The 18,572-nt window shown below is 44.2% G+C and overlaps 1 protein-coding gene and 1 long non-coding RNA gene across 2 annotated transcripts; one reads left to right on the forward strand and one right to left on the reverse strand.

Moving 5' to 3' along the window:
* Nucleotides 1-427: 427 nt before the first annotated feature.
* LOC112902785 lies at nucleotides 428-1,134 on the forward strand. Its single transcript, XR_003230670.1, has 3 exons — nucleotides 428-520; nucleotides 622-747; nucleotides 1,040-1,134. It is a non-coding gene; the product is annotated as an uncharacterized LOC112902785 (long non-coding RNA).
* Nucleotides 1,135-2,210: 1,076 nt separating this feature from the next.
* Nucleotides 2,211-4,241, reverse strand: LOC112902784 (thiol protease SEN102-like). Its single transcript, XM_025971960.1, has 4 exons — nucleotides 3,767-4,241; nucleotides 3,423-3,658; nucleotides 2,788-2,928; nucleotides 2,211-2,471 (listed from the first exon to the last, which is right to left on the reverse strand). The coding sequence occupies exons 1-4, from the start codon at nucleotides 4,239-4,241 to the stop codon at nucleotides 2,211-2,213; spliced, it is 1,113 nt and encodes a 370-aa protein (XP_025827745.1).
* Nucleotides 4,242-18,572: the final 14,331 nt, after the last annotated feature.

Raw genomic sequence — 18,572 nt, forward strand, 5'->3', positions numbered from 1 at the left:
CCCGCGCGGTCCACCGCGCCGCGCGCCCCCCTGCGCCCCGGCCGGCCCCGCTCCCGGCCGCCCCCGCCGCGCTGCCCCCCTGCGTCCCCCGCGCGCCGGCTGCCCCCGCCGCCACCGCCCGCGAGCGCCGCCGCCCGCGCGGCCAGCCGCCGCTGCCCGCGCCGCCCTCGCACCCCGCGCCCACTGCCCCCCGCACCCCCCGGGGATGAGCAGGATTCACGGGGAAGAAGGAGCAGCAAAAAAGCAACAAGGTACCCATCCAAGATCTGAGCTCTTCTTCCTGTTTCAATTCGATCCAATTCCTTCCTAGTTCCTACAATTGGGAACATACTTGATAAGTTTACTTGATTAACTCACTGCTAACGCCCTTTAAGCCTGAAATCGATTTTGGTTCCCTGGTGAATGTACTGACGTACTCCTTTTCATCTTTGGTGAATGATGATAGGGTCATTGTGGCTCCTGTTGGGCATTTGGTGCCGTGGAGTGCCTCCAAGATCGTTTTTGCATTCATATGAACATGGTGACTGAATATAACCGCCATGGATATACTCATACTGTTTTTAAACTGGCATTGTTGGTCCTTTTCTTGCATGAATAAACTATTGTTTCTTTTCCTTGCAGAACATTTCACTACCAGTCAATGACCTACTGGCATTCTGCGGTTTTATGTGCGGTGATGGTTGTGATGGAGGCTATCCTATCATGGCATGGCGCTACTTTGTTCAGAATGGTGTTGTCACAGAGGAGGTATTAGCATACTTTGTACAACTTGACTGCCCCTGAATGCTCCATTAGTAATCCAACTGTGATAACCCTTTTCCTCCCAAGACAGCAAAGGTGGTAGTTTAAGCAGATTGTCATCCTCCATTGTCCATGCTTAATTTAAAATTTTCCCTACATGGTAGAGGCACAGCATGTTTCTTTGTTGAGTCCAGAACAGTTACTCCCTTTGAGTTCAAAAACATGATTTCATTTTAAATTCATAGCATCGCATATTGATATATACACAGAGAAGACCAACAATTACACTCTTTTGCAGTGCGATCCATATTTCGATCAGGTTGGTTGCAAGCATCCTGGATGCGAACCTGCTTATCCTACACCAGTGTGTGAAAAGAAATGCAAGGTGCAGAATCAAGTTTATAATTAGTGTTCGACGAGTACTCGAGGACTATGGATTTGTTTATAGTTGTGATGTTAGATTTGTTTGACATATATATTAGACTATGGATTTCATAATTGCACTTATGAGATGTATTTCATGATTGTGTGATGATGTATGAATATTGTGGTATGTTCTAGTTATTGATGACTATTTTTATGTTAATTAACTGCTTGGATTTCTGGAAGAAATCTGCTGCTATTTGAAATCCTGCTGCTAATTAACTGCTTGGATCTCTATGGCAGCCGTTCTTTCTATTTGAAAAGAAACAAGTTCTGGAAGGCAATTTTGAGGATACAAAGGCTGAACACAGACCCCGCATGTCATGGATGAGTGACTTTCGTAACAGCATAAATGCTGTTTTTTTTGCAGGAGCCCAAGTATTTTCGTCGGCCAGGTGGCCGACAAAAATACTGTTCATTGCCGACGAAAATATTTACCTATTTTCGTCGGCTGTTGTGGTCGACGAAAATACTGTGTTATTTTCGTAGGCTCACGTGGCCGACGAAAATACGTGTATTTTCGTCGGCAGCCGACGAAAATAAGCCTATTTTCGTCGACTTTATTTCGTCGGCCTATTTTCGTCGGGGGGCCGACGAAAATAGCTATTTTCGTCGGCATTTGGCCTATTTTCGTCGGCTTCTGGCCGACGAAAATAGCCTATTTTCCTGTAGTGTATGGTGCCTTGTACCCGACTAGCAGTTAGATCCAATTAGCTTATTACCCTACCCTCGAACTATATAAGGCAGGCACGGACCACTTCAAAAATCCAAGATATACCATATGCGGCAAGAGACAACCCACCCGAACACAGAATCTAGCTAGGGTATTATGCTAATCTCGGTGGCCATTTCGATCTAAGACTTTATACTTTGTGTATCTTTTTTTTTCTTTGAAATGTTAATGTTTCTTGTATGCTAGGAGCAGAAAGTCTGCAAAACACTCAGTAATTCCTTTCAAGCAACTTGTCTAACTTCTGTGATTATATTTATTTTGTCCAATATCTTGGGTAACATGTTGCTTATTGAAACGATGCGTGCCCGTCCATCTAAAGCTTATCTTTGAGATTTCCTTCCATGATAGTACCATGTGGTGCAGACTTAGTCGGGTAAGATGGCTCCATTGCGATGCCACACAGCCCATTTGAGTCTGATACACCGCGTTGCATTCTGATGTAGCCCCTCTCACCCCAGTCCTCGCCCCAAGAGTTCTTCACTATCCAATATTTAGTCCCATCTGGAGTTGTACCATACCCAACAGCGGGAACTCCGTGGTCAAGGTCCGTGCCACAACTTCCAGTGAAGACACCCTGACATTAAGCAATAAGAGCAGCATGGAGCGTGAAATTCTCACTAAACTGGGATTACTGTTTCTCGAAGCAAATAAGTGCGGTTGGGGTCGGTATTTTAGATTGTACAATTTTTTCCAAGCCCATGATCTTTCACACAGTTCCCATCAATTCATTATAATAATAAGTTGACAATTTTTTCAGTATGATCGTCAGGTTCTATAGGATGCTTCTCAAATGTGACACTATAAAACAAGGAAACTTTTGCGCTTTTCTCTGTGTGCTTTCAATGCTTAAACAAAATTTGTGCCTTTGATATTGCATTTCATCAAATTACCTCTGAGTAGAACTGGAAATCTTGGCCGCTAGCGTCGATTGCAACAGCCACTGGCTGGTTTGCAACGGCTTTCTGTAAAGCATCTTCATTGTTAGCAGGGACATCCTCGTAGCCATCTATTGTCACGTCATGGGAGCGTTCCTGCAACGTAATGTTCAAATGTATCCATTGGGTTAATGTTACATCTTCAAGCACTAAGGTTATTACGGTTGATGAGATAAAAAATGAAAATTTTAATTCTAAGGGTATTACTATTGTAAAAAATTAGGCAGATATGCCTGTGCGTTGCTTTGTAGGGGTCTACGTGATCGGATAGTGGACGGAGAGCTGGTCCGACTCGCATACAGGATGGACTAAGGCCTATACATCGATGATAGAAATTGGACCAAACTAAAAATTAAGATGAAAATATTATGTGCTTTAGAAATAGGTAAAGATTTAGAGCTCCGCCGTGCAAAATTAGTTAATCCTGCTACCATGTGGTCAATTATCGATTCGCATGATTTTGCAATTTTTTGTTATGGATGAGCTAAGGGTTTTTTTATATCATATTTTGGGATTGATCAGTGAACTACATAATGTTTATCTGTTTTTATCGGACGTCTGCTTCGATAAATTCGCAGCTTTAACAGTACCTTTGCCCTGTTACACCCCCTCTGCTCGGCAAGATAGGGGTAGTTGGACTCGGTAGTGATCCCTCTGTTCCTAATGATGTACTGAAACGCATAGTCCATCAGCCCGCCGTTGCAGCCTTGGTTGTCGCCGTCGTCACAGTCCACGAGCTCCTGCTCCGATAGCGATACCAGCTTCCCTGTCCTGATCTTGTTGATGCCCTCCACCGCCGCGACCGCCGAGAACGCCCAGCAGCTCCCTTCAACGAGTACAGAGCAGTGTGCTCTTTCAGAGAAGTGTTGGTCGACAGTCGACACACGCAAGGTGAGTAGGCGACGATTCAAACAGCCTTAAGCAACGTGCTTACCGCATTGGCCCTGGTCCTTGATGCCGGTGACCGCGCCCCGCTGACGCCAGTCCACTGCCGGCGGCAGGTTGCCGGCGTCTGCGTACATGAAGCTCCCCTCGGCGCGCCGGCCTCCGCTGAGGGCACGGTAGTGTCGCATCCTGGAGCTAGCGTACGTCCGCCGGAACTCGTCGGTTGTCATGTCGGCGAACTTGTTCAAGGCAAGCCTGAACGGCCGTTCCTTCTTGTTCGCCTCGTGGATGTAGCGCACGTTCTCCTTGAACACATTGAACCGGCGAGCCTTATCGTCCTCCTGCAGGCCTGTCCGTGCCACCATGTAGTGTCTGCGCCAGCGCTCGTAGAGGCCGCGCAGGCTCTCCTCCGACGCAAGGTCCTCCTCCGTGAACGGGATGCCCCGCGCCGAAGCCAGTTCCAGCGCTGGCACCAGCACTGCAGCAAGCAAGAGGCACCTCAACATTGCTGTGTGCGCTGTCATGATCAGTCCAGATCAACTGCGTGATGGATCATGGTGCGAGCTTGGACACATGAACACGAGATAGTATATATAGCTAGCCGACAGGGCACGGGTGTAGTGAGGCGGCTCTGGTGCACACATCACGTCATGCGGCCATTGGTTGGAGGAGTGTGGCTGAAGCTGGCGGCCGGGGAGATGATGGGAGGTAGGAGATGGCGGGAAGGAAGGGATGAACTTTTGGCGGTTAAGGATAAGTTCAGAATAAATGCAAGGGAAAGGGTTGACATTGGTTACTGTTACTGGCTAGGGCATTTTACATGATTGGAGGGAAGACACTGATGATGATTGGATAAGCTTATACTGCCAAATACTTTTTAGTATACCTGTATAATGTTTAGCGTTGATCTAACTGCCACTTGCTTCGGTATTCTTGGGGCTTTCCCAGTTTGACATGTGCTGATTAACTAACTGGATGATGGACTGAGGCAAATCAAATTCTTCTACGTTTTGATAATGGAAATACGGACTTTGCTATGCATCTAGACATAGTATTTCATCTAGATGCATAACAAAATATACCTATATATTATATAGAGAAGCTAAAATAAATTGTACTTTAGAAGAGAGGTAGTAGTACGGAAGCCTAGTTCGGGAGATAAGGAGCAAGATGTGCTTGCTGCGGGTGACTACTGCTGCGCTGCAACACAAAACGAGCTTCAGTTTCGGTTCAGCAGATTTCCTTTGAAGACCAGACGTTTGGGAAACGTAAGTCATATAGTGGAGAGAGGATCGGGTTGGGTACAGAAGGCCTAGGTAGCATCAATTTATTAGAGGAGTCCATAAACCCAAGCATCCGTACGGTCTAGTAAATTTAAAATGCTAAACTCTAAACCTTAAGAAATTAGGAAACATAACTAATAATCAAAATTTATCTTGCGCTAATAAATATTCTAATACAGCAGTACTCATGGAGATGCGTATTTATCCGTATTCAGTTGCTAATAATTAATCTATATACTTTTGGTCCACGCTCATCTTATTTCCACTTTGCGTCACATCTTCATATGTATTTACATATTAATTAGATTTTTAGTTTGAGCTATGTATTTAATACGGAAATTTGTATTCACATCACTTCACAAATATACATGTAGATCACACATCATGCATATACACATCATGTTAGTGTTTTATATATTAACATCGATATACCAGCTAATTTAAAATCATATTTTTGTCTAATTTGTGATAATTTTTTATGATGACATATGTAGGCAATTTAGATTCTAACTTAGGGGTTACTTTAATTTACTTTTAATAACGACAGATGTGGGTAATTTAGATGCAAATGTTGGTATCATTTAGTTTAGGGGTTACTTCAGTTTATCAAAATGTCAAGCTCTTAAAATGCTACAACCATCCATTGTTTATTGCAGTATTCCAGTGTGCATGTTGCGGTAGGTATTCCTATTTGTGTCCTTGTCCCCGTCAGCATGTTGCAAACCAAGCCAAACGAAGTGTTGCCTGATTTTTCGGTAGGTATTCCTATTTGTGTCCTTGTCCCCGTGAGCATGTTGCAAACCAAGCCAAACAAAGTGTTTCCTAATTTTCTCGCTGTTATATCCAGTGATTTTCCAACATTGTATTGAAAGAGAAGATGTATGATTTAGTGGTGGAAACTCATTTTGGTTTTCAGAGAACTAGAACATGAGGCGCGCAAAGCGCTCCGTATCGTGTTAGCACTTTAGCAGTGATTAAAATGAGCTTTTATTGTCACTGGAAGAGCACGACCGCAAAAGAACATTTACACAAAATGCAATGGTTACATACTACAAGTTGAAAAAACAACAAAGGTTAATGAATGAAAACAGAATCTCCAAGCTGTAAAGATATATTTATAATATTCTATTATATTGCACATCTAGGTCAAACTAATCATTCCACTGCCACAAATAGGCACTTCATTTTTTTATTTTACCGTCCTAGTCCAGAACTTGAGATCCAAAATTTTAACTTGCAATGAGAATGCATAATGCGATTAATTAATCACATTTTGAGGGATGACTCATACTCTTCTGTACATAAAATCGAGAAAAGTGCATGTACATATAATCCAATACAAACAGACAGGAAACAGAGCATCATACTTCCATTCTTCAGAACCATTTTTGTCGAAACTGTAACACACTAATACATTCGGAAAGAAACCTAAACTGAAGCATGTGCGGTCTTGCACGCGCCCAAGGTACCAAAGGTACGTGGCTGCTTGTGTTCCCCCCACATTGTGCCTAGAACCTTGTCAAAAAACACCTGAGTTCCAAACATGGAATCATTAAGATTAGCCTAGAAACTGAGAATCCAAGTCAATGAACACTCAGAGAACGGATACATAGAAGTCAGCTTAAAGAAATAAAGAAAAACAAAAGGCACCTTTTATTTTGGAAGAAAAAAGTCTCTGTTGCATGTTTTCAACCTTCTTGGTTGCATGTTTCCAGCTGAATGAAGAAACTGGTGTTTTCAAACATCATCCACAGGAAGCCGTGCATTTGCCATCATATCTGAATTTCTTGCCAACCAAATAAAAAGAAAAGCTGAGAGCATAACATAAGTTTAAATAAATCATCAGCTGGCACACATGAGATTTCTTTAGCCTCTTTATGGCTTTTTTTTTTGACCCAACACACATAAGTGTGATTCTGCTGTCAAGCTAATATTAGTTGCGTGAAGTTAGTCCCATCAGATTTAATATCAGTGTAAGGTTATCACTACATGATCAAAATGAACAAAAATGTGGACATTCTTGTTGTTCACTAAAAAATTCCAACTTCCTACGCAGCATTGAGTCCGTGACACATGCATCATATACACACTACAAAACTTCATCTCAGGCTGAGAGAACTGGGAAAATAAATTAAGGGAGAAACCAAAACCTGAAATAGTAGGGAGCACGGACATGGATAATCCAAATCGTATAAGTTAGCTACAAAAATAGATATGGTATAACAGTTCTCTCGGGCAGTCAGAAACTTTGCTGTTTTCCTTTATCTATATGATATAAAGTTTCTCTTGATACAATAGTACAGCTACAAAAATCTAGCTAGATGCCCCAGCATGCAATCCCTTGTAGCATCCATTTCATACCAACCATATCCAGTGAGTTTCAGTAGAAACCAAATGGTGTTGTTGAGTAACCATTGTAAGAAAAATGGACCTAGCTAGACAATTAGTGAGTTTGGTGATTGTATGTCAACACTAACCCTTGGATTAACAATATTTATGAGTATAGAAGATTTAGTCTTATGGATGGAGTGATGGATTTGGGGAATAAAAAAATGATGAACTAAGGTCAAGAAGACATGTACAAGACCCTAGAAGACCTTTAAAACAACCCAAGATATCTTAGAAGAGAAGCCATGAAAAGATTCGCAAAGAAATGAAGCAAAACAAGCAAAGATTCCTAACCAACACAATTGACAGATTAAATCGGTCAGGCACAGAAGGATCACAGTATTAGTCGGTCATACTATGTTGAGGTAGCTGAACTCTAGTTTCGATTGACAGATTAATTAGGTCACCCTCAAGTGCAATGAGAGTATTAATCGGTGACCTAGAGTAGATGAAGCAAAGGTACTGATTTGACCGATTAATTTGGTCAGGTCACCAAAGCAAGCACCGAATCAATCTGTGGTGCTGCAAGAGAAGATTGATGGTACTGGAATGACATCATTTGGTCATGTCCATTAGAGGGCCACCGAATCAGTCGGTCAGGCTCTAGGCCCGTCAGCCATCCAACGGCTCTATTGCACAGTATGACCGATTAATTCGGTGGGTGCATAGAGTAGTGATCGAATTAGTCGGTCAATGCAGATTTTCTGCCTGTGGGAGCTACGGCTAGTTTCTTTGGTTGGGGCTATAAATACCCCTCCACCCGGCCTTTTCAAGGGTGCTTAAGCTCAGTGAAGGTATTGGCTTGTGTTCTACATATTTCTTAGTGTTCAATCCACCAAAGTGCTTAAGAGAAGATTAAGACAATTACCAAAAGTCTTAGGCCTTGCTTAGTTCTAGTTTAGGTCGCTTAGCGCATTGCTTTAGGTTTTAGCCTAGAGTTATGTGAGGTTTGCACACCTCCATTGTATCGGTGCTTGTGCACACCAAGATTTATAAATCCGGGGCTTGTAAGTCTTGCGAGACCCTCCAACTGTGTTTGTGGAGTGGCCGCTGGTAGTTGTGAGAGGAAGGAGAGACCCTCGGTGTTTTGCCGAAGTTCTACCTAGTGAAGACGGTGGGGAGCATCCGGGAGAGGCTAGGTGGAGATCCACTTGCATGTGGGGAAGGCTTGTCGGCTATCCAGACCGGGGAGTTTATGCCCTTGCGCGGGTATTCCCTTGAGAGGGGCTCCAACAACAAGGACTAGTGGAAAGTATTGCTTTCGGATACCTCGGTAAAAATCACCGTGTCGCCAAGCCGGGAGTTTGCATTCTGTACCCCTTTACTTCCGCACTTACTTTGCACTTACATTCCGTATTTATCTTTACTAGAATTTTCTTGTGTAGTTCATAGGATTGGAACCTAGGGTGCAAAACTTTTATACGGTAGAGATAACAACACATAGAAAAACCTAGTGCACATCTAGATATATTTTGGAATAGGATTTTATATGTGCTTGGAGAGAACACCTAATTCACTCCCTCTTAGCGTGTCATGGTCCTTTCAATCATAAATGGTTCACTTCCAATCAAATTATCGTGAAATTTTTTGTTGTGAAAATAAGTTCATACCAACTGATGGGGGAGAATATCATGGGTACCCTTAAGCAAGGACTCGGGGGACTAATCGCGGATAGGTTCCCCTAAACATACGGCTTAGCTTAACAGGGCTGCCACGTGGCGATGGACGATCCGGGGACTGAAGGGTGTCGACAGCCCAACAACGGGTCAAGGCACGGGGTGCAAGCCACTTTATCCGACCCTCACAGGGAGGGCCCCAGCCTCGCTTGACCCCTATGGGAGAACTCCACCTCGCCCGACCCCGAGGGAAGAGCTCCACCTTGCCCAACCCCCAGGGCACGGGCTCACGCCGCCCATCTTGTCAGAGCGCACATCGCCCACCGCAATAGGAAGTCGCACCACCCAGCGCACCGAGGGCCCGTGCCACCTGACCTTTTGGGGCGCAAGTCGCCCGTCGTGCTGGGGAGCGGTGCAGGGATGACCCTATCGTCATTTATAGGGCCAACAGGGCCCGTGCAAAGGGAAGGAGAATCAGTGAGATCCTGAGGATCTTCCTCTACCTGCTCCGTGTCTCTCTCTCTCATGTATCTGACCCCTTCCTTTTGACTTATAAAACGGGAAGGGAAACCCCTCGCGGGGGAAGAAGAAGAACTAACACACACACACACACACATACAAGCATACACTCGCACGCACTTCATTAGAGACTTGGGAGCCCATTCTCTCTCTCGCCCGTTTGTAACCCCTACTGCAAACCTAGCGCAAGAGCGCAAGCAGGTCGAACTGGATGTACGGACATTCTGACCGAACTAGTATAAATCCTTATGTCTTTCTTGCACACCATCCTGGCCAGAAGCGCAAACTCAAATTTACTAGCCGGGGATCCGAAACCCTGACAGTTGGCGCGCCAAGTAGGTGACCTTTGCACGTCTCGTCGATTTCACCAGGATGCGGATGGCCAATCATGCTGGAGGATCAGCCTCAGGCGTGCTTGTGCGTTTCGGGAGCCTAGACTTCATCGTCACCATGGAGGGAGGGCTAGAGCAGGTTCGCGCTCCGGTCCGGCCCGCTCGCACTGCTAACCTCGATCTCATCATTTAGGCTTTTAAGGGATGTAGCTGCGCACTAAAAGTGCATTTGGCCCCCTAAGTGGGTTTTGATGTTGATGATATACAAAATTAAGGAGCTAATGAGTTTATCGAGTTTTGGACCGGTTAAAATTCAATGAAATGAAAATGAGCAAGAAAAGACGCCAAATTTTCTTAAAGGATGGTGTCGGTCTTAAAAGAAGATCCTTACTTATTTTATGTTTTGAATTTAAGTTTAGAAAATACCGTACTATTAAGAGGGATTGAATGGATAGCATGAAGGTGTCAAAGTGCTTATTTGAGATGCTAACCATTAAGGAGAGATACAAAATCAAACACTTGTGCATCTAGTTTTCTACCTGTTTCAGTGTGTGTCAGAAGTTCCGACCCTAGGTCGGAAGTTCCAACACCTGTCGGAAGAAGCTAGATTCTTCCAGCAAGGGGTCCTCGGCCAGCTGTTTTGAAATTCTCGGAAGTTTTAACCCTGTGTCAGAAGTTCCGACAATCACTTAACCAGTGCACTAACAGCTAATTTTTAGGGCTTGGGTATTTATACCCCCTCAGCCCCCCTTCACTTGCTGCTTACCTAACCCGAGACAAACATCTCCAAGAGAATTTACTACTCCTCCCCAATCCGTCATTAAGCTTACCCTTTAGTTGATTTGAGCTAGGGCTTGAGTGAGAGCAAGATTGAGGTGTGAGACTCAACCTTTTAAGTGAAAGGGCAGCCAAGTTCATCTCAAGAGCAGTTGATGCATCTTCATCCTTCGATTCATGTTTGTTACTCTTGAAGCTTACTTCTAGATGGTTTGGTGTGCCCCAGGAAGTTTCTATTACCCTAACCTTTGTGGATTTCAAAGTAAGTAACTTAATCCTCCTTTGTGGTTGATTGAGTGAGGTAAAAGGTTAGTGGAAGACCCAGCTCTTTGTGAGCTCCTCAACGGAGACGTAGCTTCCTTAGTGGAAGTGAACTTCGGGAACAAATCTCTTATTTCTTATAGTTATTGTATTTATTTAATTCTTATTGACCTTGAGTTTATTTTGTGCCGATCTACGTACTCGAGTTGTTTAGTTTGCAAAGATCACCTGCAATAGTATCCTAGTATCATTGTGCAACTTTTGATTCAGCCAGGTTCTGCAGTTTCAAGTTTAATTTTGAATTTCGTATATGAACTTTAGTTTTGTTGGAAGTTCCGATCTAGTGTTGTAAGTTCCAACATATTTAATTCCTACGAAGAATTTTTCAGGTTTTTGAGGTACGCCTATTCACCCCCCTCTAGGCACTACCAAGATCTTTTCAATTGGTATCAGAGCCTAATCTCTTGATTTAGGCTTAACCGCTAAATGACATCAAGATGTCTATAGTTGGGGATGATGCGGACACCGTCGCAACCGTCACTGCTCAAATTGATGCCGGTACCGGACTTGATAGTGTTGGAAATCCTTTCAGGCAAACAAGCTGTCCACCCTCCATTCATGATGCCGACTCAAGTTCAAGCGATGAAAGCGAGGGCGAGACATCGGAAGCAAAAAGAAGGAGAAAAGAAAATATGAAGGAAAAAATTGAGAAGAAGGCCAAAAAGTTGATGATGAAGCGAATCAAGGAAGAAAGTGAGAACCATCCTTTCTTCGGGTTAAATCAAGTTCCTTATAACTATGCTTCATCTCAAAATGCTACTTCTCAATTTCAATTGGTTCACTTGGGAAAACCTCCTTTCTTTGATGGGATGGATTATCCCAAGTGGTCTTATGATATGAAAATGCATCTTTACGAGCTTCACTCCGCTATTTGGGAAGTTGTCGTTGTAGGTGTGACTCCTCCTACGAACGGTGTACCCACGGCCAAACAAGCTCAAGACTATTTCCGCAATGCGCAAGCCGTGAGGGTCATCACACAAGTTCCCTCTATGCCCAAGAATTTAACAAAATCCGCAATGTTGAAATAGCCAAGAAAATTTTGGACACACTAAAAGAATCTCATGAGGGAACCGATGAAGTTAGGGAAGGCAAGATGGATTTGTTGCAAGTAGAGCTAGAGCACTTTGTCATGCATGATGAAGAAACCGTGAGGCAAATGTATGATAGACTAATGGTCCTTGTATCGGACATTAGATCTCTTGGAAGCACGGAATGAGAAGATCATAGGGTGACAAAGAAGTTGCTTAGAGCCTTCACGCCAAGGAACCCTACTCTTGCAACAATGATTAGAAGAGATCCCAAATTCAAGGTCAAGACACCTAATCAACTTCTTGGTGAAATCCTCCATCAAGAGTTGGTTGAGAGGGATGTGGCCAAGTCACTTAGTCACAAAGTGAACAAGAATGTGGCATTCAATCCTAGCTCAAGTGACAAGGTTGAATCAAGTCCCAAGGCTCTAAAGTCAAGAAAGGAAGATTCAAGTGATGAAGGATCCACCGATGAAGAGATGGCCTTGGTATTGAGAAACTTCAAGAAATTCATGAATAAGAAGCACTGCAAGAAAGGTGGTGATGACAAGAAGAAGCCATCACAAAGAAGATGTTGTGAGTGCAAGGAAGTGGGTCACTACATTGCCGATTGCCCACAATTGAAGAACAAAGAAAAGGAAGAGAAGAGGTACAGGGAGAAGAGCAAGGACTACAAGAAGAAATATCAAGGGCATGCTCATGTTGGTCAAGAGTGGGAGTCTAGTCATGAAAACTTCGACCATGAAGGTATGGCAACTCTATCCATACCAAAGAATTCAAGGAAACTCTTCAACAACATCTCCGACTATGAAGATGACGCACCCTTTTATCTCATGGCAAGAGGGACTAAGGTACAAGAATCATCCATCTCCTCCTCTCATCCTTCCACCATATCTAGTAGTTCGCAAAATGATTTTGATGATGAGGAAGAGCAATATAAAGCATTCATGATAAAAAAATTTTGGAAAGAAAGGTTTTAATGAAATTAAAAAACTTATGGAGAAATTGGAGAAAAGAAAGAGTGTCTTGATAGGGAAGAGGACATGCTCATCCTTGAGAAGGAGAGAAACCTTACTTTAGAGAAGGCTCTTGCCGAAGAAAAGGTGAAAGTTGAAAAATTAGCTATCGATTTATCTCTAGCTAATGATTCAAAAGAGAGGATGTCAAAGGAGACCACTTTGATAAATCAATCTCTAACTTCCCTAAAGGCCACTCATGGTGAACTTCAAGAAAGCTTCTCATGCTTAACGACCAAGTACAAATGTCTTGAAGTTAGCTACAATGCTCTTTGGGAAAGCACCAAAACCAATTCTAAAGCAACTCTTGACTCAAATGTCTCCACAAGTGAAGGATGCTCAAGGTGTTATAAAATTGATGTGCAAGCTTGTATTACTAACTTGGCAAAGCTAGAAAATTTGATCAAAGCAAAGGATGCTCAACTTGACAGGCTAAACAAGTTAGTAAGAAACGGATATGAAGGTGATACCAAGCCCGAGACTAAGGTTGCGTACAAGGAAGGGAGATGTTCCCACAAGAAGGATGGGCTTGGTCACTATAAGGGAGGCAAGGTAAACGACCGAAAGGTAGTCAATGGTAAGGAATGTGTCATGTTCACCAAGGGATCAAATCTTGAGGACTTGATGAACATTACACATGGTGTGACCACCATTCACTCCCAAGCCAAGAAGAAAATTGACGATCCCATCAAGGCAAAGATCACTAAGCATGAGCCATCATCAAACTACACTACAGATTATATGGTGATAATGGACCATAATGGTAAAATAGTGGTCAAGTATGTTGGGGCTTACACTAAGAGGGCATGATGAGGACATGACTCGTATGGATACAAACATAATGAGAACATATTTGGGGAGAGACATGGATGATGAGTATGTGATATGCTTATATACAACCATTCATGCTAAAGACAAGGTGAGCTTGTTCCTATGTTATTTGTTTACTTATTTTGAGAATAGATTGCTACCTAAAAATATTATTATCATTAGGAATCATGGAGATAATGATGGAGTACTCAAAGATAGGCATGGAGGGGGAGAGGACCAACAAGGGACGTCCAACCCAAGTTAGAGTCCTAAACAATATCAAATTCGAGTCTACCTCGGATTCCAGAACCTTACGTCACCAAAACTGACTCTCTGGCCACATATGGAGTCGGATTTGGACGTTCTATATACGGTTGGAACCAGAATTTCATAGAGCTTCAGATGGCACCAGTCCCACCTGAAAATTCCTTCTGAGTCGACGGGAATCGTCAACACAAGTGGGCATCCAGAATGTGACAGGGTGCTGTGTCACCGTCTTTTGGGCCGTTGGCCCGTGTACCGTGTTGAAGCCTGTTAGAATTGCGTCCAGAGGACTTGCACACCCCTAACTCCCTTTTATTCAGTAGCCATCTTCACCTTAGGGTTTGGGTTTTGCTTAGATTCATTCTGTCATCAAACAGTATCGTCGTTCATTGGTTTGTGAGACCCCATCTCGTAATCTAGTCTGTTTGATTGCATCTCCTGTTCTTGCTTATGTTCTTGATTGCGCTTGCAGGGATAAACCTTCGTGGTGAGTTCATTCGTGTGATCGGGTGATAACCAACGGAGCAGTGGTGTAGTGATTGCGGGGTTCTGTTCGTTCGGAGCCTTGGATCATCAACGTCGAGTTCTCCACCAATCAAGTTTGCCGTAACTCTCGGAAGATCGGTACTCAACCTCCTATCAAGTGGTATCAGTTATCAGGTTGTCCGTGAGGTATTATCATGTGCCCTTTAGATTGATTTTTGTTCCTCATCCTAAAGTCCACAAAAAACCCCTAAAGAGATTTGTTTCCCCATCCTACAACCATCGATTAGCCTTTGCACTTTCGTTTTCAGAGTCCGCATCATCAAATTTGTGCCCTAGTCATAGTTTTTTTGCTGGTTTGGGTCGTGTTTTTGGTTTAGTTTACGTTTTGCATGGTCATATCTTATCCGTTTCAATCTCATCGTCGCGTTCAGATTAGATTTGTTTCTGTCTAGTTCGGTATTTTGATCATAACTCTGTCATACGAACTCGGATTTGAGTGTTCTTATACTCTATGGAAAGCTTGTGCAATTATCTATAACTTTGTCAATAGTGAGATTGTCCAGAAAAATAGATATCAGGGAGTTATATGCATAGGAACAGAATCTGTTTGTGACCCAGAAATTGTTGAGCAGTCTGTATTTCGGGGCCCATATCTCTAGCTTCCTTATGTCAAAATAGGTGTTCCATATACTGAAATTGAAGAGAAAACGTAGATCCACAACTTTGGTATTATGCATTTTGACATTTGAGGCCGTTAAGAAGGTTATATAGTCTGTTGAATTTGAACCTGAAAATCTGTGTTATACAGACGAGGATTTTGTGATTGTCTTTAATTGTAACTTGTTCTTGCGACACTTTTGAGAAAACAAAGATATTAAGAAAGGCAAGTGCAAATAAAAAAGCCGCACAAAAAAAAGAAGAAAAAAATCAAAAGTGCTTGCATCCTTTGTGTCCCTTGTGCAGGGCAATCCTTAGAAGTGTGGGGGTTCCAAAAGTGTATCCATCTAACCCTCAAGGATCCAAATCTGTTTGGGTACCTAAATTCAAAGCTTAACTTGTTTTGTAGGCCTACTCCTCGGGTGGCACCGCATGGTTGCTTGATAGTGGATACTCAAATCATATGACCAGGGAGAAGGATTTGTTCACATCCCTAGAGCTTCATGATATACCTAAAGAAACTATTGTCTTTGGAGACAATAGCAAAGGAGATGTGATTGGTTTGGGTAAAATTGCACTCTCAAATGATAACTCTATTTCAAATGTTTATTTGGTTGAAACTTTGGGGTACAACTTGTTGTCGGTCTCGCAACTTTGTGAGATGGGCTACAACTGTCTCTTTACTAATGAGGGTGTGACCGTCTTTAGAAGGGAGGATTCCTCTGTTGCTTTTACGGGTCGCTTAAAGGGCAAAGTCTATCTTGTTGATTTCTCCAAGGAGATAGTTGAGCCCAAGACTTGTTTAGTGGCAAAATCTGATTTGGGATGGCTTTGGCATCGCCGACTAGCCCATGTTGGGATGAGGAACTTGGCCAAACTTCAAAAAGGCGAGCACATTGTAGGACTAAAAAATGTTATCTTTGATAAAGCTAGGTTGTGTAGCGCATGTGTAACACCCTAATTTTCAAATTAGGAACCTAAATAAATTTTGCCAACCGTCTCGCCAACCCGAGCCCCTAGATGCGTTCCCCGTAGCACCCGCTTTCTTCCCGCGTAGCCCGCTCGTGTAACCGAGCCCGAAAAGCCGTTTACGCCAAGTCTGGCGAGTCCGCCGCCGCCCGCCGCCATTTTCCCTCGCCGCCGGTGTCCAACGCCGCCACCCCGAGCCGCCAGATGCTCCCCGGCCGTCCGATCCAGATCCGACGGTCTAGATTACTAGACCGGGGTCAAATTGTGACAGTTCAAGTACTTGTAAGCTAGGCACATTATTTGTTAGTGTGAAGTATATGCTTGTTACTGTAAAGCTTGTGTGTGTTTATGTGAAGCTTTTAAAAACTAAAATGCAAGTATAAGGGATATTTTTATAATTACGGAAAAACTAGGGTTGTTTTTGCAAAATATATTTGGATGGGGGGTAACTTCAAAATAGGTGAAGGGTTGTTTTGCAAACACATTTTTCTTACTGTAACCCCTGTAAAAAATGTATTTACCCAAAAGTTTTATTTGAAATGTATGTTTTGAATGGTGTGAAATTTGAGTAAAGTTGTGAAAATAAGGGTATTTATGTAACTTTACAAAAGTACAAGTCCTTTTATGCAAGTAGTTGAATTACAAAAGTAACTTTCAAAGTTACTAAGGGCTAAAGTGCAAGAATGCAAGTAATCATGACATTGCAGGAAAACTTACAATTAGGTCCAAAATTATAAGAAATTTACCTTAATAAGGACAAAACTTTATTAAGTTTGATTTGAGTGCAAAGTTGTAAAATAAAGCATTGTACTTTAGGTTTTTGAACTTGAACCCTAAAGCAATGTTGTAGGGTTTGAAAAATTCTACAACTTCTATTTTGATCATTTTCTCATTAGGGTTTTGGATCAGTGGGAAATCTTACTTTACAGTAAGGTACCTGGACTTTCTATTTTTGCAAACGAGTCCCTCGGACCCCCCCCCCTCTTCTTCTTCTTCCTCTGGCGCCCCTCTATTTCTCTGCTCCCCTGCTCTGCCGCCGGCTATCAGCGTCGCCCACCGCCGCTCTAGCTCCTTCCCGGCGCCACCTCCTGCTCGGGCAGACTCCACGCGTCGCTATCCCCCTTCCCCGGTCCTGCTCCCCTCCCCTGCTGTCCTCCTCCACGAGTGCCACGGCCACCAGAGCTTCTGCCGGCCGACACCTCGCCGCCGCCGTAGCATGGACCGAGCACCCCCTCCGAGCCTCTATTCTCCTGCTCTCGAGCTTCTCCAACTTGTGACCATTCCATTCTGCACTTCCTTTCTCCCGCCCAACGCCCCGAGCCCCGAACACCACCGCCGCCCCTTCCTCCACTCCGGCGACCTCCCTGTTCGCCATGGGCAGCTCACTCCAGCCCTCCCCGCACCACTACAACCCCCTGGGGAGTTTCCCCTCACCTCACTGACACTCCCAGGCCACTCTTTGCGGCCAGACCTCCCCACCGGAACCACCTCACCGCAGCTCATTCCCTCCGCCGCCGCTTCGATCCGCCGTGGGAACCCCACCTCTGGTCGTCCCTTCCCCTTCCCAGGACCTCCAGAAGGTGCGCCTTAAGCTCCTGGTGCGCGATGGCCACTCCTTCTCCACTCCCGAAACCACCCCTCGCCGGAATTTGGCCGGTGATGTCCCTGTCTCTTCTTCCCCATGAGCGTCAAACCGAGCGCCGAGCCATCCGCCGGAAAATTCTCGCCGCCCCATCCTGCCCATCTCGATTCCAGCACCCCAGAGCTTCCTCACCACCCCTGTTTGCTCCTCGATCCACCCTCACCAAACTTTGTTCTCTCCTCGGCCGGAATCGAAGGAATACCATGCCGCCATTGCCGCCGGTGAAACCCGAGCCACCTCCACGTTGACAACACCCTTCCGCCCTACCTCCAGCCGAACCAGGTACTAAAATAGTATCCCCACGACTCCATGATAATCGTGCGCACTCCATTCCTCCATGTTTGCCGGCCCCTCGCCGGGAACACGGACACACCGCCACGGCCACCGCCATTCCTCGTCGTTGACCTTGCTCTGCCGCCTTTCTTTATGCCCACCACCCACCAACATGTGCACCCCATCCTATAGATCGTGTAGGACCAGTTCCCCTTCGGCCAAACCCTCGCCGCCGGCGACCCCCTTCGCCAGAACGCCGCCGCCTTTTCCCTGTCCTCTGTCAAGTCTGACTAGGGACCTATTGGCTTTGATTTGAAAACTTGTAGGGTCTTAGCTGCAAGATTCCAAAGCCCCCCCCCCCAAATTCAAAGCTGTAAATTTCAAAAATGTGTAGAAAATTGTAAAAAATTCAGAAAAATGCCAAACCATTTTTGTTTGAATCTTTAAGCTAAACTCGACTACTTTTATATAGTG

Source organism: Panicum hallii, chromosome 8 (assembly GCF_002211085.1).
Source record: "Panicum hallii strain FIL2 chromosome 8, PHallii_v3.1, whole genome shotgun sequence".
NCBI lineage: Eukaryota > Viridiplantae > Streptophyta > Magnoliopsida > Poales > Poaceae > Panicum > Panicum hallii.

Excerpts from the sequence above, each read along its gene's own strand:
- LOC112902784 (XM_025971960.1), bottom strand. The coding sequence starts at position 4,241 with ATGACAGCGCACACAGCAATGTTGAGGTGCCTCTTGCTTGCTGCAGTG. Across the intron at positions 2,929-3,422 it reads GGGGGTGTAACAGGGCAAAG|GAACGCTCCCATGACGTGAC; the intron begins GTACTGTTAAAG and ends ATTACGTTGCAG. Across the intron at positions 2,472-2,787 it reads ATTTCCAGTTCTACTCAGAG|GGTGTCTTCACTGGAAGTTG; the intron begins GTAATTTGATGA and ends GCTTAATGTCAG.